At 35.6% G+C, this 20,179-nt stretch overlaps 1 protein-coding gene across 1 annotated transcript in view; it reads right to left on the bottom strand.

Annotated features, from left to right (window-relative positions):
- Nucleotides 1-19,434, bottom strand: part of col5a2a (collagen, type V, alpha 2a) — a 32,562-nt gene extending 13,128 nt beyond the window's left edge. Inside the window, exons 1-18 of the mRNA XM_056265653.1 lie at nucleotides 19,162-19,434; nucleotides 4,973-5,188; nucleotides 4,841-4,857; nucleotides 4,697-4,729; nucleotides 4,569-4,601; nucleotides 4,080-4,133; nucleotides 3,887-3,973; nucleotides 3,693-3,770; nucleotides 2,675-2,719; nucleotides 2,519-2,572; nucleotides 1,785-1,838; nucleotides 1,642-1,695; nucleotides 1,508-1,561; nucleotides 832-885; nucleotides 586-630; nucleotides 370-423; nucleotides 211-255; nucleotides 62-115 (exon numbers count right to left, since the gene is read on the bottom strand). Of these exons, the coding sequence (XP_056121628.1) occupies nucleotides 62-115; nucleotides 211-255; nucleotides 370-423; nucleotides 586-630; nucleotides 832-885; nucleotides 1,508-1,561; nucleotides 1,642-1,695; nucleotides 1,785-1,838; nucleotides 2,519-2,572; nucleotides 2,675-2,719; nucleotides 3,693-3,770; nucleotides 3,887-3,973; nucleotides 4,080-4,133; nucleotides 4,569-4,601; nucleotides 4,697-4,729; nucleotides 4,841-4,857; nucleotides 4,973-5,188; nucleotides 19,162-19,258 (1,128 nt within the window). The 5' untranslated portion in view covers nucleotides 19,259-19,434. The remainder of the gene's footprint in view (nucleotides 1-61; nucleotides 116-210; nucleotides 256-369; nucleotides 424-585; nucleotides 631-831; nucleotides 886-1,507; nucleotides 1,562-1,641; nucleotides 1,696-1,784; nucleotides 1,839-2,518; nucleotides 2,573-2,674; nucleotides 2,720-3,692; nucleotides 3,771-3,886; nucleotides 3,974-4,079; nucleotides 4,134-4,568; nucleotides 4,602-4,696; nucleotides 4,730-4,840; nucleotides 4,858-4,972; nucleotides 5,189-19,161) is intronic.
- Nucleotides 19,435-20,179: the final 745 nt, after the last annotated feature.

The raw sequence follows: 20,179 nt of genomic DNA, 5'->3' as shown, positions 1-20,179 counted from the left end.
CTACATATATACTTAATAAATTATTTAAAAAAAAACACATGTATAGAGTCTCATTGCCAACCTTCATGCCTGGAGTTCCGGGATACCCTGGGGCACCACTAATTCCCAAAGGACCCTTAAAACAATTAAACAGTTAGAAATTAGCATCATTAGGTTTGCAGTTGCTTGGTATTTCACACTTTTATCTTTTGGTTGATTAAAAGGTTTTACCATTGGACCTGGTTTTCCAACATTTCCTTGAGCACCACGCATACCCTGAAATACAAAAGAAAAAGATAACTAATAGTGTTAAGAATAATAAGAAAACCAATACAGCTCTGACTTCAGTCATCTGAAGAATGTAATCACTCTTAATGTTTTTGCCCTCACCGGTGTGCCACTAGGGCCTGGACGTCCTCTTTCTCCTGACATTCCCCTGGGACCCTGCATTTAACAATAGGCCATTTTACTTTTATTGGAAATAAGGCTAGACACGTTTGTGGCAATGTAAGAATGAAGAACGTCTGTTTTTATTTACTGGATTCACATCAATGATGATTTTTGTTTAACTGAAGTTTGTAATGTATTGTGTTGCAGTCTTCTTACCATAGGACCAGGGGCACCCATTCCACCGGGTCCACCAGATTCACCCTAAAATAATAATAAATAATATAATATATGGTGAATGTACTTAGAAACATGAAATGGTTAATACAATCACATTTAATATGTGTGTGTATATGAATAGACAACTGTGAAGTACTCAAATACAGTCTGCGGTTTTAAAAGCTAAGGTCTATAGTGAGTGGCTATTTCATAATGAAATTAATTTTATATTTGCAAAAACTGAACCTTTGATCCCACAGCTCCACGTTCTCCTTTAAGACCAGATGGACCTTGGTGCCCCTGAATTATGAAAGGAAATAACATGATTATTTTTTTGGTACACTCCATCTACAAACCTAAAATAAACAATAGGAATAAAATTTTGAACTGATTACTTGAAAATTATTCTTTGTACATTGATTTTGAAAGAGCATACAAATCAATGCTTCTACTTTGTATTCTTTTGGTAACACTTTAGTTTAGGGTCTAATTCTCACTGTTAACTTGCTTATTAGCATGCATATTACTAGGATATGGTTTATTTATTAAGTACTTATAAAGCACATATCAATGCCGTATTCTGCATGACCATATTCTACATTCCTAAATCCTTTCCAATACCTAAACTTAACGACTACCTTACTACTATACCTACTACTTACTACCTACTATTATAGCAACTACAATAACTGGGTAGGTACTAAACCTGAACCTATTCCTAAACCCAACCTTAACCCATGTAGTTACCTTATATTACCAGCATTTTTTTTTTTGTGGTAACTACAGTGTAATTACACTGTAAGTACACGTACTGCTAAATAAAGTGTAACCTTTCAATATAAAGTCATAATTTTGGACCCAACCGTATGCATGTCAGACTTGTCAATCTTAAATGGCGCCTAGAGATTAAGAATGTACTCACTCTGTGACCCTTTAAGCCTGGAGGCCCCGGTGTCCCTGGAAATCCTCTTGCTCCCTGAACACAAAAGTTATGTAAACATACATGTAAATGCAACCACCATTCAATGATAAAAGCTGCTAGTAAGCAAATATTACCGCAGATCCAGGAAATCCCATTTCTCCTGCACTTCCTGGAGTCCCCGGATCTCCCTATGACAACAGAAAATTCCATTTCAGATCCTCTTTACTTTTTCCACATTGTTATGAGGATGCCCATGATGACAGCATAGACTACTCACATCTTCACCAGGCTTCCCTGCAGGACCCTCTGGCCCTCTCTGGCCAGTGCCACCCTATACAATGAAGAGAGTAATTACCAAAAGTTGATTAAAACATAAAAACAACTATGCATTGTACAGGTTGAGTGATCTTTTAGTAAATAAACAATGCATTACACCAAATAAACGCCAGAATAATTTTTGTAAGGAGGCTTGAATAATATAATTTTGGAATTTATAAAGGGTGAATCTGCAGCACTGATGGGGGTAATTCAGCTGTATTAGTCATTCTCGTGATCTCAAAAACTGGTGCACACCCTCAAATTAATTCTTTAATAATACAAAACTATCTATTAAGTCACTTTAGTTAACAATAATCTGCAACGTATAGTTCCTGCTGACTTCTGTGCATCAGCTTATGATGACAATTCGTGTATCAAATAATTAGCAAAATGACCAAACTGGTTCTGTGAGTTTTCCTAAAGGTTACAATATGATAACCAGATAAATTAAAGCACTAAATGGTGGGAAAAGAATTGTAAGTACATGTATAAAACCACTACAACAATTTCTTTGAGAAGTTGTGGTTCCCTTTAATAAATGAGCCATGAAAATTGACTGCAGTTTGCAAACAACCAGCAGTTTTTGAGTTTATCCTGGCTGATGTTTGCACGTAAATAAAGAGTGTGAGACAGACTTCCCTGGTAAATTATGAAGTCTTCAGAGACGGTACACAATTAATCATGTTCCCTCACCATTGGCCCTGGATCTCCTACATCGCCTGGAGATCCTTGTGGTCCTGCTGCCCCCTAAAGGAAATTGCATAAACTTGAAATATGCAACTGCTGGAAGTAATATTCTTTGGACCAGATATGTGTAAAAAAAAGATTTCTTATCAAATAAATACTTACTGGTGACCCATTTGGCCCAGGTGGTCCCCTTGTTCCAGCCTCACCCTATTGAAAAATAACTTTGTTACTGGAACAATCGCAGACTCCTTCAGAAACATCACTTTTGGTGCAGTGTGGCACAACACAGCACCCAAATCAAATAATACAATGGTCTCATTATGTACTACTCTAGCTTGCTCGTTTGAACTCGACTTTACAGTAAATCAAGTATGATACAGTTCTTGTAATGTTTCTCATTGGCGAGTGGCTTATATGCAGTGTTGGGGAAAGTTACTTTTAAAAGTAATGCGTTACAATATTGCTTTTAACTAATTGTGTTACTCGGTTACTTTTTATGGAAAGTAATGTTACTTTTTTTTTGCATTACATTCTCTCACCTGGGCATCTTACTTCAGCAATAAAAAAGGTACACAGATGTGATATTTATTTAAAGTCATTTTGCTTATTAGTACGGTTTAATGGGATCAACGAAGGTCAGCAGCAAAGACATTGGTTAATAAAGTGATATTAAATACATCAAGTATATTATTTAACATGTTTATTATTGCAGGTTTGTGTAAAAGTCTGAGTTTGCATTTCAGAGTTTTTATTCATTTTGAGGAATACTGAATCTGTTTTTGTGCAAGCGAGAAGAGTAAATGCATGCTCACATTTAGTCTAGAACTAAAATAACCATCATGTTTACAGCACACCTCTGCATCTGATTTCTCTCAACATGGGGACAGAAGAGGTGTCAGTCAATAAATGCAAAAACAAAGTAACTTGAGTGACACATGAAGGCCAAGTATGGTAACCCATACTCGGAATTTGTCACACACATTAGGAGTAGTGATTAGTGAACACACACACACACTACAAACCATGGACACACACATCCGGAGCAGTGGGCAGCCATTTTTTGCTGTGGCGCCCGTGGAGCGATTGGGGGTTAGGTGCCTTGCACCTCAGTCATGATATAAGAGTTCTTCGATATAATTATTTTTTGTTGTTTTGTTTAAATTACAGAATCTCCACTTACCCGAACTCCTGGCATCATAGCATGCTGAGCTCCTGTTTTGTCAGCAAATCCCCCGGCCATATGAGAAGACAACTCACCCTAAGAAACAGAGGACATGAGGCTTTATTTATTCTGTAACTGCTGTAACACTTTGTTAGATGTTGCTTGATCCTCTGATTTTCATATTCTGTCTTAATCAGTCTGGTAACACTCACTCCTGGGGTATGTCCTGGGGGCCCCGGCTCTCCTGGCTGTCCTGGAATACCGGGCTCTCCATCATATCCTGGGGGACCTCTGAGACCCTGCAAGAGACATTAAAATCAGGCTAAAATAACATAACATTACAATAATATTACACAATATTTCACATCTTTAATCACATTTCGAAATTAATTAGCAGTTTCTTACAGGTCGACCCTTCGCTCCGCTGTCTCCTCTATATCCTGGTGCTCCTGGAGGCCCCTATATAATAATAATAATAATAAAAACATAATTAAGGTAAATAAAAACTGTCTTTATAGCATTAGCACATTTGCGTTAGTCTGTGCAAGGTCTTGTCATAGTCGTACACATAAAGTTTTGACTGTAAGATGATCGGATGAGTTATGAATAGTCAGTGTAGAAGGTTTCAACTTGATTTAACACCATGATTACTTAAAAATATGTTCAATTAAGACCAACCCAGTTTATGGAAATACATAGAGCTGTGCTCTGTCCCCATCTAGTGTCCAGATATCAGAAAACATATAGCAAGTCAACCACTAGATGCTGTATGTGACATAAGCATGAAAGCACTGTTTTATTTTACTATATGTTTAATTGTATAATTGGATCTGTTTGATTTATCCTCTTTTTTTTTATAGTGATCAGGACAAAAGTCAATGGAGGAAAGCTCACCATCGGTCCAGGACGACCTCTTATTCCAATAACCTGAAATCGAGATGTAATTTTTGTATTATTTACAAACTGTACACATATATCCATCCTCATCTTCAAATGTAAGGTAAATGTTCATTCAAACATACATGTGGGACATCTCCAGGTTCCCCTTTCTGACCCTGAAATCAAAAATAGTGAAAATGTGTCACCAGAAGTCACTTTTTATGTATATTTACACTTTAAATAAATAAATGTATATTGGCAGTGCTGAGTGTAACTATACAGGTTACCTTGGCAACTCTGTCCGCTGACAAGAGAAAAAAAAGACAAAAATAGTTGCTGTTTATCTGTTCTTACATTTCAAAACACTACAGATTCTATAAATGAATTTGTTTTCGGGTTTCTGTGGTGCTCATCCTCACCTGGTCTGCCATTGCCACTGTCATGTGCTGTGTCACAAACAGGACAGCACTCTCCTTCTGGGATTACTACCTTTCCACAGTTAGACACTTCATCACATTGCACCTCATCGCACAAGATGGTCCCGCTGTCACAAACACAGATCCTGCATGGTTCAGGTTTCCAGATGTCTCTGTTTGTGTACACCTGCCCGTTCTCTGTACAGCTCAACTCATCCTCTACAAGCAAAAAGAAGGTAAAAACTATATAAATAATGCATATAGATATGTGTGTGTGTGTGTGTGTGTGTTAATAATATAAGGAGCTTATATGACACGTCTTTAATTAGGTTAGACATGTATTATTGTAGCTTTTTTTCTAAATGCATCAACAAAATACACTAACTTTCTTTTAAAATGTTTTCCCCTTCTCCTTTTTCCCATGAAAATGTCATTCAGTCTTTTTCAAGCCATATTTTTCCAAATTCAAATATGCACAATTAAAAGCCTGAATTTTGTATTGATTCTTCATATTTTTTCATACTGTATTTGATAAAATGTTTAAAATCATACTTTTAAAATTGGAAAAGACAGTCACGGAATCACCTGATTGTGTGTGTCATGCCATGCAACTAGTCCAGAAAGCCAGACAGAAGACTTTACTATACCCTGAGAAAGTGGCTAGGAATTACTGGAAAAGGTGATCCCTCGTCTTTTAGAAAGGCTCTTGTGGGAAGACATGAGCTAATGCTTTCCACTATGTCTGATTCATACTGTTTCCAGCAATGTGCTATTCACCCTATCATTGAAATAAAGTTAAAATATTTATAATAAATAATGTCCTAAAACCCCTTTTCAAGCAATTAATTTCAAGAACTTTGCAGAACAGCTGTGGCAAATATTTGTTTACATTGCTGGTGTAACACCAATACACCAGGTGGCACCCTTGAGCTCCGTTCAATGAAACCTTTTGGTATTTCTCTGCTCACCTGAAAACTTCACTCTGAAGAGGATGTTTTTGTACCCCGCCGTGTGAGAAAGTGGGTTAAAATAGTAAGAACTATGAATGCATCTCAATATACTGTATACAGACAAGGATCACCAAAAGCTAGCAAGAAAGTAGATAAAGATGAAACTTTTTTAGCACTGTAGGCAACTCATAAGGAATGATCATCACGTATTGACTCTGGGATGCAGATCAAATGTGACTAAACCTTATAGCTTAAGGGGAGACACAAGCATTAAATTCTGAACATGAGCATGCCAAAAATGCGTGCCCAAGCTAATGAATAAACATAGCATAAATTAATGAAGCGGATGTATTAGGAGGGTGTTGATTGGAAATTGTTGATACCTTTTTTGACCAGAGGGAATGAATGTCTCAGGGAAGGATGCCAATGAAAAGAGAGATATTTTTCTGAACACACAGATGCTGACAACCTCAAACAAAGGCTGGTGTGGAATATATATTCAGTAAATTTCACTCTTTGTATCATTCCAGGCCTGAGTATGTGATCATTGCAGAGCAGGATTTGGAGATGGATATATATTGTTGGAGGTTAAAAAACATAAGAACAAGCTAGTCAAATTTTGTTTATATATCGTGTTTATAGATCTGTTGCATAACAGCAATGTTATAGTCACATTCATGGTGTTAATAATTACAGTAGCATATTCTAGCAGTTTTGCACATAAAAAGCACTTTTCCATTGTCCCAGTCCATGGCGTTCAAAGTAATAAATGGAATTACAAAACATTTGAAAAAGCAGATGCAATCCAGATAATAGGTAATAAAATGATTCAGTGGTAAGAATTTTAGTCAATACAGCTGGAACTGTCTATTCCCCTGTGAATATTTCATTGAAAATGTGGTTGAGCCATTACAAATTTATGGGAGGAGAACAATCTTTCTCAAGCCGTCCCTGAAAACCTTACCATTAAAGGTGAAGAGAAAGCTCACTCTTTCCCTCGGTTAGCTAATTTATTGCAGACTCTGCGCTTTCTACAGCAACGCTTCAAATCCCCTAGTGATGATGATAGCAAAAGCATGGTCCTTTGTGGACTTCTGACGTACATTTTCCACCAGTCTTCCAGTCTGGCCTGACCTGACCACACTGAACATGCTCAGCATTACTCCATGTCAGCTAAAGTCTGTGGTTCCTTCCCAAATGCTTAGGCTTCCGTAGGAACGGTCTAGGAAAACAATGGGCAGCTTTTTTACAATTTACATCTCCACCAAGATGCTGCATTGTGGGAGTTTAACTAATATAAATCACATGTATTTTCCTTTGGTTTATGTGGAAATACTCATAACTTGCTGTGTTCAGGGACTTTGTTGTTGGAACAAGACTGTATGGGTTAGAATATGACCTTATGGAAACAGTGACTCATCTGAGTCTGTCTTTCCAGCACCAAGCATATGCGTTTATGTGTGTGAGAGAGCAGTCTTTTATTCAATAAATGTAAGAGTTTCATCTGAACAACGGACAATGTTAAATTATAATTTGATTATATGATGATTGATTGTAAGAACTTCGTTGATGAATGCTGATGTGCGGTAATCACACAATCCAGGAAAATGCTTTTTTTCCATAAAGGAAGGCATCTGTTTAACAGTTAAACCAGATAAGTTGCATTCACTCCAGGGAAACTTTAAAAGGTCTCCAGTCCTGCTTTATAAAAGTCAATGACACAAATAAATTGTGTTTCACAGACCTCTGACCTCTATTGTAATTAACTGATAGAGTTCCCCGCAGTTCACACACAACTCCCTCTTTTTGAAGAAGAATCTGTGTGAAAATGGGATGTTGGTGATTTGTCTACATTGTAATTTAGACTGTCACTCCAGACATATAGACCTCAAAGTGACTGTGAACACTATGATTATTCAAGCCTTGACTCTATGTCCTTGTGACACCCCTCTACTGAGATACAAATGAAGAGTCACACTGGTGTCAGTCTAGGGAGAACAACCTCATTTGTAGAAGGAAACATGGTTTCCTTGTTTGGACATGTCTTCCACCTTTTTTTCTTTTTTGTGGTTTCGATGATGTGCGGTGAGAAACGTGGGCCAGAAGATTTTTTTTTTTTTTTTTTGGACTGCATAATTTTATTGCCACATCACACATGTGCTCTAAAACTCTTACCACCAGTCCTTAACCTCTTCCACTCTGATCGCCCGTGGGCGGGCAAAAGAGCTACGTCATTATATTTAAACTTAATTTTTTTTATGTTTCTGGAGATACTATAACCCCATATATAGTATCATTTTAAATCTTAAAATCTCATCTTTACACAGAATACAATTATATGTGTGTATATGGAACACAAATAATTAATATAAAGCTTTAAAAAACAATCGTCACAAAATCGCTCCTCCCCCAAAATGGCGATGCAGATTTGTAAATATGAATATGTATTTTTTTATGTATCTCACAAAACAGAAAAATCATATCAAAAGAAAGCTCTCATTCTCAGAAATGTGACTATGTAGTTTGTTTTATTGTTTTAACATCATAGTTCACATTATCTCCACAAGAATCGGGCAGTAAAATATGATTTCTGTGAATAAACAAAGAAAAACGTCTCATTTCTACTTCGATTACAGGTGCTCTAAGCTAAAATCAGCCACAAACTCTATATCATCTTTTACCTTAGGATGTTATCTTTCAAATGAGCCCATTTGTACTTTTCTGTGAGCTCCTCTTGGTAAATAATCCACTTATGTCGCGGATGTCCAGAACACAAAACGCGCTCGACAGGAGAAACACGCGATCTACACATCATCATCAAACCGTGCAAGCGTCCTCTAATCATGACGATGAAATACAAATCAGGCACGTGTTCAAAGCTGAGGCTGTCAGCTTTCCAATCACATGTCAATCATTTATCTAGTCCAATCACATGCTGAATCAGCCAACGAATCAGTGGAGTAGGTGGGCGGGATCACGACCGGCTTTTGTCATGGCTTTAGTACATCACGACGTGATGATAGGCGCGACTCGCGCGCGAGTAGATAGTAACAAGTGAATGACAAGCGACGAAGACGACTGACAGAAAATTATTGGATATATATTTGTATTTTTCGAGCGTTTTGATAAAAAAATGGCATCTGGAGAGGGAAAAGCAGCTAAAAAGGTGTTCTCTTGCGTTGAAGCAATAGAAGAGCTTGAAAGAGAAAGTGACGGTGCATCGTGTAGCGTGCATCTTAGGGCTAACGTTATCTAGGTCTACTTTCATATTTCTATAGTCTCTCATTTTTATTTATGTTTCAATTTGTACAAGTGGTGTGTTTTAGACCACATAAATTCTACAAGACAGTTTTTTAAGTGATTAGTGTCTCCTGAAAGGAGAATAGCCTACATTTGTTGTGCTTTTATTTACAAAACACAAATGTTACTTGGTCTCATTCCTTTATACCATTTTGCATTAAACCTGAATGAAAATGAAGAAAATCAATCGATAATTAAGTAAAGTAGGATTTTTGGGGTAGTATTAGTAAAAAAAAAAAAAAAATTGCATTTGAGTATTAGAAAAATCCAAAGGACACATATATGCACTAAAAATGATACTTTACCTCCCTTCGGTTATATTTGAATAACTCTTGCTCAGAATGTCATAGAGAAAAAATCTTTTTTTCTGGTGGATACTGCCACCTAGTATAGTCAAACAATATAATCAGCAGGTCCCCAGAGCAAACAGTACCTGAATCACAGATTTTCAAAGACAGGATTCTATAAAAAAATAAAAGTCCTATTTTTTTAATGTTTATCGTAATATTTTAAAAGCATACAATGCTATTTATGAAGTTTTGCAATCTAATTTAATAAATCTGAAGGGTTTTCTGTACAATGACACTAGCTTTTTAAATTTCCTACACTGTATGTGTCTAGGGTGAATATTTAAACTTGGGTGTGTTAAATTCAGGCGGAATTCCAAAATATGCCTTAGAGTGGAAGAGGTTAATGAACTAATTTCAATATTTAACTTGTTTAATCTTAACTTCTATCCTAATTAACACATCATTTCAAATGGAACCTATTCTTTGGAATTAACTAAATGAGTAAATTTCCATGTACATATACATCTACAATATTTTAACATGTGTCCTAGTCTTTTTACACAGCTTTTACCACATGTCTGAGAAATCATGAAATTCATGGTGTCATAATACACTTGGCTAGCAACAAAGCTTGTATTTTCAGTATATGGAGGCCTGGAGTAGATACAAGTCTTTGCTGCAAAGAAGATAGATAGATAGATAGATAGATAGATAGATAGATAGATAGATAGATAGATAGATAGATAGATAGATAGATAGATAGATAGATAGATAGATAGATAGATAGATAGATAGATAGATTCCTTAACTTTTTAATATGGACACAATTTGAACTCCTGCACTTTTTATACAAACTTAATATATGTTCAGACGTTGAAGGGTAAACGTGTCTCTGTGTGAGTGTCAGGCAAGATGTTTAATTTATGCAGGTCGATACCAGTCACATTCTCGGCTGAGATCAACAAAATCTCATGACCTGACATAGGCCTACTCATTGCTTTCCTGGCCTCCTTTCATGCATCAGGAGGGAAACATCAGAGCAGTTAAATGTTTTTTTTTTTTTTTTTTTACAATATTAATGATTCATCATTTGTAAGAGGAAAAAGTAATTCTTTTTTTTTTCCCAGGCTGTGGATTTCATTAATACTATTATTTTAATCTCTGTGCATCCTGTGAGGAACAACCCCACTCATTTTTTCCAGGGATTGGAAACATCCCACCCTTATGTTTCTTTTCGGAGTGTGTTTCCTCCTCTTTGCTTTGTTTGGATGTTGTGAGAGCTTGCAGAGCTTCCACAGCTGGTCTGTCAGGATTCTAGCTTACATTACACTGTTTTGGATGGAGAACATCGAGGCATCAGCGGAGTGGATTTATATAAACATTTACTTCATGTGACCCCACACTGTGGTACTTCCATTTCAGATCAGCCTCTTTCCCCTTTTTCTTTTTTCTTCCTTGGATTAACTAAAGCTTCAAACTTTGTCATTAGAATCAACTAGTAAACTTGAAATGCATATTGCAATAGATATTTCAATAGTATCTCTGGGTTTTGTTTCTCTTTGGGCATGAAATTGAGATCAAAAGAAACACTTGGATCAGATGTGATAAATAAGTCAAGTCAAGTCACCTTTATTTTTATAGCATTTTATACAGATTGTTTCAAATCAGCTTTACAGTGATAACAGGAGAATGATGCATTTTAGTTCAGCTGAAGTCAGTTCAGTGTTGATTCAGTTCCTTTGTAAAGATCATCAATTATTAAATTAGTTCATTTCATCTATAAAGCAGTTCTGCAAAAAAGGATGTCATCATCCAGTTCAGTTCTGATTCAACAGCGTCAGTACAGTCAGATCAATAATATTGTTGAATATGAAGTGTTCCCAACTAAGCAAGCCAGAGCCGACAGTGGCTAGGAACCAAAACTCCATCAGGTGACAGAATGGAGAATAAAAACCTTGGGAGAACCCAGGCTCAGTCAGGAGGCAGTTCTCCTCTGGCCAACGAACGAACACGGCGTGATTATGTTTCAGGCTGCATCACAAGTCATAATTCAGAAATCCTCATATGTCTGTTGAGGATATTTGAAATCGGTTGTAATGGACATGGTCTTAATCTTATAAAAGTGAGACTGCAGACTGCTCCACTAGAAGGCATCCCACTTGCTCTGGAAACCTTTGAAGTTTATGGCGTCTTATATCTTTTTAAAGCATGACGTTTTGAATGGTCAAAAGGTCAGCTTAAAGGTCAGTTCTTGCAAAGGCCATAAATTATATAATACTGGTTGGTTGTATTTTAACTTTTAACATATGTAGCCTACTTAATAGTGTATTGCAAACTCATCCAGCATGTATAATAATATCACAAATTTAACAGAAACACAAAGTACCAACTAGAAACAGATTTGGTTACACTTTATTTCGATGGTCCACTTTAGACATTCTACTAACGATCAGTAACTTTGCAAATACATGTCAACTAACACTCATTAGTAGACTGTAGTAGACTGACTGTTAGGTTAGGGTTAGGTGTTAGGGTTCGTAGGGTTAGTAGTAAATAAAGTGTTAGCAGATATTAAGCAGACAGTACTAATACTCTAATGACTGGTAAAGTTGACATGTTGCAAAGTTACTTATAGTTAGTAGAATGTCTAAAGTGGACTATCGAAAAAAAAACTTAACAGATTTTATGTTTTATTTAATGTATTTCTGTCTGATCTAGTTTTATAAATGAAAGTAAACAGATGGACTATCTTTTCGAACTCAAATTAGAAAATAGGAAACAGACTCATTGTCGATTAGATGAGAAATAGACAAGAGAGTCAATGCATTATCTCCTATTCATGATTCCATGGTTATAGAGTTCTTCTCCTTAGAGCTTTTGAAAATGTCTGATTAGTCATGAGCAGCTGGTTTGACTGCAGTGTTTTGTGAGAATACTGGTCCGGAAATAAGTGATTAACCGCAGAGTAATTTCAACAATCCTAATCGTTTGACCAGCAATCTACTGTACCTAGAAATACTTTACGCTCTAGGAAAAACAAAAATCATATACTGTCTAATTTTGTTTAGAGATACAAAATACTGCAAAATATTTATTCATATGTATTATATTAATTTTATATTATTAAAAAAATTTCATATAGAGCCTATCAAAATGTTGGATTGGCAAGTGTTAATCAAGCCTATCGAGCATAAAAGCTTAAACAGCAGGTTAAATATTGAAATTATTTCCTTAATGACTAAGAGGTATACGGTAAGGATTTTAGAGCACAGTTTGATGTGATAAACTGAAATTATGCAATAAAAAAAGCAATTTAGATACCTCTTTGAGGTCATATCAGTTGCACTTGTAAAGGAAAACTGCACTCGTCAAGCAATTGCATGGAGTCGTTAAGTACACTAACAGTAAAAATACTTCATTAGTATCCACTATTTTTTAATGACAAAAAAAGCATCCTTATTGGCTGACTAAAAATGTAAGACAATAAGAAGAGGTAGTAGATTTGCTGTAACCATTATGAGACAGCAGGGAATTATATCATTGCTAAGACCTAGACATTACTCAGCGTTCTCTCCAGAGGAAATGCCAGTGTGAGAGACTTCCTGCTGTGAAGAAACGAAAAAGAAATAACTTACAAGGTGGAAAAAGGCCCCTCTCGTGAATGTGTTTTTGAACTTTAAGCTCCTGCCAGATTGAAGTTCTGTGCCTGGATCACATTTTCTTCTTTAATATGATATATGAACTGTTTTGGCAACATTGATCTACTGGATATGGATTGTAGCTATTTTATTTGAAGGATACATGAACAATGTTTAAAGTCGGTTTAATGTAAAAAGTAAAACCGCATGAGGAGGTATTTGATATAATTGGCCTAATATTTACAATAATTGAGTGTACACTGGAAATACGTACAAATGGCTTAGCAACAGAACAAGAATCAAACTCTTTAACAGTAATTTGGTACATCATTCCTTGATTTTCATTTTGAGAACTACTTCAAACTGCAGCTGTTTTTTAACCAATGGATATTACACACAATAAAGATTAAATATGTAATTTTCTAATAGGCCTCTGACATTTACAAACTGAAATGTGACTGCCACATGGCATCTCGGGATGACTTTGTTTTTTTCTAACACTATTAGAATCTAATCTTATTGTGTGTATGACTCAAAAACTGATGTTTCCATACAAACTGGGCTGACTCAGATGGCCTTATGAGTGAATGAAGTGCATGATAGTTGCTTGTGTTGAAAAGCACACTGTGTTCTCATGTTGAGAGTTCTCATTTTTCTCGAGAGTGGACTGATAAAAAAAATAATAATTCTGTGGTGAAGTAAATACTACAGAAAAAAACACATTTAATTTCTATTAAATTCAGGCAAGAATTAATTCAGGCAAGAATTTAAAAAAGGATATTAAATATTTGTAGTACTCGATTCAAGCTTGTGGAATTATATTTTACTTGGAATTGTTTGTTATGTTTACAATGATTCTTTGAGTGAAATTAAGTAAAACTTTCTGATACTGGTGTTCCCATCATGCACTGAGGCATGAATATTAATAAGATTGCACATTTAAAACAAGGAATGCAAAAAGTGCTGCATGGGGTGTAGAATCCATATCCTCTTTGGGTGGGATAATTCAACTCATAAAAGCATATCAAGCCAAGCTTTTAATATATTTCCTTAAATTCTTGAGTGCCTTGGCTTGATATGTTTTTATAAGGTTACATACTTGCTGTTTTGTGACTTTTTGAGTTCATGTTCTACCCAAAATGATCCATTCATGCTCAAAAAATTGTGAATTGTGTACCAAGTATTGAGGTCTCTGTGTAGATATGTTGTCTTACAAAGTGTAACAAAAATGTTTCTATGTCAATCATACACTTTAAAAGCACGGCTTAATTCAGTTACATTGAGTAAAATGTACTGTAAACAGAGAATTGCACTCAAATGAGTAAATAGAAATTACTCGACAACCTTTAATGGCCAAGTTAAATGTACTTATTCTCTTTGTTAATTTTACATAGCTCAGTTAAATAGATTTTGCTTAATTCCATGTGAAATTTACTTTAAAAAATAAGAGTGCAAACACTAGTAAAAGTACATTATGTCAAGATGCAGTTTTACCCAATAACTGAAGCTGAATGTCAAATCCTGCAATAAGAGTATTACTAAATGTGGATTCGTTAAGGATCCCTTAAAAAAACTATTTAGAAAAACTTGAATGGCCCTCAAATATGGTGGTATGCATTCAAACTCAATTTGAATTAAAAACGGACTTCTCTGTTTAGCCATCAAGCCTTACTCTAGTCTGAATGACATCTGTTTCATTTTCACCACAATGTAGATATAATTATAGGGCTGTGTTCTATTAGTCACTGGCAAAAGTCAAAAGTAATGTTGAATAGTTATGTTGAATTGATCTTATGGCCCGAATCCAAAACCTGTCATTTCATCTTGTCATAATATATTTTCAAGCTGGGCAGCCACAAAGGACTTTATGTACTTTAAGTATTGGTATCAACACCATCATGGTACAGTAAATTTCTCATAATGTGAGAAGCTTGAGAATGGTATGGCTGTATGTTATAGTTAAACAGACAAGGAATCAGGTTTTTAAATATTAGTCACTCGTTTAGTAGTGGATAATATTTTTTGGGGGATTTTACCGGACAGCTGGGCAAATAAAAATGAGGCAGCGGATGTGACATGGTTCAGGTAGTAAAATGACTTGTGGCATTGAGCATGTTATCTGTCCTTCAAGAATACTTAAAAAATGTTAATTCTGTCATTATTCTACTAATCCTTATATTGTTCCAAACTTGTGATTTTTTTTTTCTGCAATGAAACACACAAAGTGAACTTTTGCAGAGTAGTCTGGCCATATTGATAGTGAATATGGGGATGTCAAGCTCCAAAATTACAAACTCCAAAATGACAAAAAAAATAGTCAGTATGAAGATATGCTGTATTCTAAAACTTTTAAACACTTGTGAAATTTAAATAATCATTTTTTTTAAGTTCCCCTAAGTGTTCATGATAGAATTAGCAATGTCTAATGTGAAAACAAATAATTATTTTGAGTCAGATCTTATCAACACACCTTTGAAATTTTAATTCCGTTCACAATACCTGCCGAAATGATTCATTGACGCCTATTGCATTATTCAAAATTGTGGTAACACTTTACAATAAGGTTCATTAGTTAATGTATTAACTAACATGAACTAACAATGAGCAATACATTTGTTACAGTATTTATTCATCTTTGTTAATGTTAGTTAATAAAAATACAGCTGTTCATTGTTTGTTAATGCTAGTTCACAGTGCATTAACTAATGTTAACAAATACAACCTTTGATTGTAATAACGTCTTAGTAAATGTTGAAATTAACATTAACTAAGATTAATAAATGCTGTAGAAGTATTGTTCATTCTTAGTTCATGTTGACTAAGGTAGTTAACTAATGAACCTTATTGTAAAGTGTTACCAAAATTGTAATAATCTTTTGTGTGTTCCAAGCCATACGGGTTTGGAACAACAAGAGTGTGAGTAAATGATGACACAAGTTTCTTTTTTGGGTGACAAGTGATTTAGCCTATATCCAGAAAATAATCAGTATATGAAATCTAGGCTTCTTCTTGTATCCATCAAGAAGTGTTTTGGGGGACTAGTGTAGCATTAACAGACAAACAGATAGGACTAAAACCGTACAGGCCAAATCCAGATGATATACAGACCACCTGGAACAGCTGTGTATAAGCTTATGAACCATCTCTTGGGGAGATCTCGTCATTTCCTCCACTGCCAACCTCTGCGTTCTCTACACAGTCATGTTTGGCATACATATGTCTCATCCTCCTTGCTTCCTGACCATGTAAGACTGCCAAAAATATATATTTGAAGGTTTTTCACTACATCTATTGAACATGAGGCTGAAGGCTTGCTTGCACATGACAGACTTTGCTGAGCTATTGTAGTTTATAGTGGTCAAATGTCTGCATTTGCTCTCATTTTCCAACCCCAATTGTCCTCAATGCTGTTCGAAGACACAGTGTTCTTTACATCGGCTACATGACTTCCTCCACAACCACATTTTAGCCAACATTTGTTTTAATATTTTACAAATACTGCCAAAGCAACCAGTTTAACATCTGGAAATCATCCCCCGGGTTTGCATCTGCTGACTGCCATAATTTACTTTATAAGTAGTTCCCATGGAGCAGGCTCAAGAGCGCGCTAAACATTAAAAATCCATCCTCTAAATAGTTTATTCCACGGAGACGCCCAGTGCCATCTCTGCGGGAGATCAAAGGTGCTACGGATTGTACAGTAAAGGTTTAATAGTGTTAAAAATTGGTGTCATGTAGAATAGGGTTCTCTCTCCCGCTCCCTCTTTCTCGCTGTCTCAATCCCTCCCTCTTGCAGGACCAAAGAGGCATGTAATCAAGTCATAGCTCAAAAATGCAGCACATGTTTTCCATCAGCACATAAGCTGTGGACTCGGTCGAATGCACATATTTGCATATTTAGCTGTAAAGTGAAAACACTCTCTTTGTAGTAATATAATTGATGTGGCAACAATGACCAGTTTTTAAACAGAAAAGGGCATTAATTCATGTAAAAAATAAATAAATAGAAAAGTAGAATAGCACAGAAGGCTACACAACAATTTTTTTTAACGGTATAATGCTAGAAAGACGATCTTCTGTTTGTGTCATAGAGAAATTACAGTGTTTCTCACTTCATTGTGAGAAGTAATTTGTGTGGATTTGTTTAACCAAATCTACACAAAATTACACCAGTTATCCAAACGATTAGGGGTATTTAAAACTGTTCCATGTGATGAAAAGATGTTTGATCACGTGGAAAGGATGAAGAACAGAACAACTTCACTTGGACTTTATGTGGTGCGTGCTGGCATTGAAATGTCTGTGTGAAAGGACAGGGTGAGAGAAACAGCATATTTTATGCATTAGATAGAAAAATACTAGCAACCTAACCACATTTGCCGAAAAGCACATTTCATTTTTTTTTTTTTTCTAGAGTAATTTTCTACTCTTTACATTACATAAATATTACCGTTGTAACAAAACTGTTTAGAAAGAAACATCTGTTTTCAATTAGTCACTTTAACTAGCTTGAAACCAAACCAATTTATCCATTTTCTTCAAGTAAGGAATAGTATGTACACCAACAGATTTTAGTTAAGTTGGTTACACTTTATCTCGATGATCCACTTTAGATATTCTACTAACTATAAGTAACTTTGCAACTTCATGCCAACTAACTCACATTAGAGTATGAGTAGACTGTCTGCTTATATCTGCTAACACTTTATTTTGATGCTCCCCCAACAGACATTCTACTAACTATAAGTCACTTTGCTACTACATGTCAACTTATTCTACTAACCCGAACCCTAACACCTACCAGTCCACTGCAGTCTACTAATACTCTAATGAAAGTTAGTTGACATGAAGTTGCAATTGTTTATAGAGTCTATTCAAATGGGCAAATATGCAGTTTAGCAGGAAACATGATAATGCCCCCAAAACACTTAGTTTTAGAAAAATGCCACCAAAAAAATCTACAAAATATTCACCTAAATAAAATATTATTACTTCTTAGCCTAAAGTGCACCGACTGGTGTGAAAAATAAAATCTCTTTTTACATTGGAAAAACATTATAATTGTGTATGTATGATATTATATTATTAAAGAGTTAAAATAAACTTAATTATTTATTTTTTGGGGGTGTAATGATCATTTACCAGAAGGTGGCGCACTGCCTGTGAAACCCCAACAATAGGTTTTGAATCCAAGAGGCACACGTAAAACATGTTGTTCAGATAGGCATATATCAAAATCTGCTAAACATTCAAGATCAAGAGAACCTCCCTAGAAGTGTTGTGTCTGGTGACATCATTTAGGGAAAAATACACGTCACATGTTTGAAATGCTCTAAACCGGGGCATGACTGAGGTAATAGCACTCAGGTGTTTTCTCGGCTGGGTGTTTTTTTTTTCTCTCTTTCCCTGCATGTTCAGAGTCAGAGCCTTACTCATAATATCCTCACACATCTGCTCCGCATTAGGATGCAAGATGTGTTCCTGTAGAGACATGTGAGCACAGTATTAAAGCTGAAATCGATTTAGCAGATGTGAGAGGAGGATATTGGTGCAAGTAGACAACAAGTCTGATGGTGCATGTTGAAGAGTCAAGAATAAACTGTGCCCTTTGCCCATCCTCGTATGTCACAAAACTCCAATCACCGTTAATCATGTTACATGATGGGAACCACATGGCATAGCTAGTGATACTTGCTGGTCAAAAGTACTAAGCTACCAAATCTCCAATTTATGGCATAGCTAAAGATGCTTGCTGGTCAAAAGTACAGCCAAATCTTATGCAGATATATGCAACATCCTTTAAAATTAAGCTCCAATTTTAAACAGTTAACAATTAACATATTAAAAGCTTTATATTCAAGCCTTTCAAGACAAATTCACTTTAAATAAACCTTATGGTAAACATTTATATAATTAAATGAATAAATAAGACTAGTCCCATATCATTATACCAAGATCAAAAGCAACAGCTTTAGCATCAGCACAATTAGCTTCATGAATAAACAGCAACTTACCACTGTTTTCGTCTTGGCATTTCACAAATTGTAAAAAAGCCACAGATAAAGCCAGAAACAGGACAGTCCTATAAGGCTCAAAGATCATCATGCCCATATCAAAGACATGAGCTGTTCTTGTGTGCAAAGTAACAGGGAAGAGGAAGGAAAAAAGAGTCCAGGTTATCGCTGTACCATGAAGACAGACTGAGGTTTTTCCTGCTCAGAGCAGCAATCAGACCCAGCCCCACTCTCTGCTGCCTCTTTTTTAACAGCTTTAAGTAAGAAGAATGCTGCCAACCCTAATTTTCCTCCCCCTTTTGTCAGTGTTCTCTCATAAGCATCCACTCTGGCTCTGTAGAATTACACTGTATGTTCCTCGTGAGTCATGACTATTCTTTAAACATCGGTTGTTCTATTGTAACAGTAATTCTTGAATATGTTTTTGGTGATTATTCACTGATATGTTAGAGTCTGTTGCTAAGAAGGACAGTAAACTGGCTTTATGACAGTCTTAACTGCACTGACTTTACTGCTGTTGCTTATAGGCTCTCTTTTTTACAAGGAAACAAGAAAAGAATTTATATCCCATTTGTCTTGGGTTGCAAATGACAGGTTTAAATAGTTACACAAGAATGGTTTTGGTGAACAATGGTGAAATGTAAACTTTGGTTAAAAAAAGCAACTCATTTTCTTCTGCTCTGAAGGAGTTTAAATTCATTGTTGCTCGTTCTTCATTGCCTCAGTATTAAAGACTAGACAATAGGTTCAGCTAAACATTCCCTTTGCTGGTCAGGAATCTTTTACAGGTCCACAGACTTGTGCAGTTCAACACTTTATTAAGCGTATTTCACATGCTGAACACATGGGTATGTTTTGTGAATTACTTCATTAATACAAACATTTATGTGAAAGATGACCAAGATCCTGCATGTGGTTTGGCTGAATGGCAGGTTTTGCTCTGTTTTTTTTTATTTTATTTCAAATTCAATAAAATTGTATGGCGTGCTATAAAGTAAAAGAGGACTGTCATCTAGTA

The sequence above is a fragment of the Rhinichthys klamathensis genome, unplaced genomic scaffold, assembly GCF_029890125.1.
Source record: "Rhinichthys klamathensis goyatoka isolate OS25496 unplaced genomic scaffold, OSU_Roscu_1.1 h1tg000237l_1, whole genome shotgun sequence".
Lineage (NCBI taxonomy): Eukaryota > Metazoa > Chordata > Actinopteri > Cypriniformes > Leuciscidae > Rhinichthys > Rhinichthys klamathensis.
The sequence above is the reverse complement of the archived record's forward strand: the minus strand, read 5'-3'. Positions and strand labels throughout refer to the sequence as shown.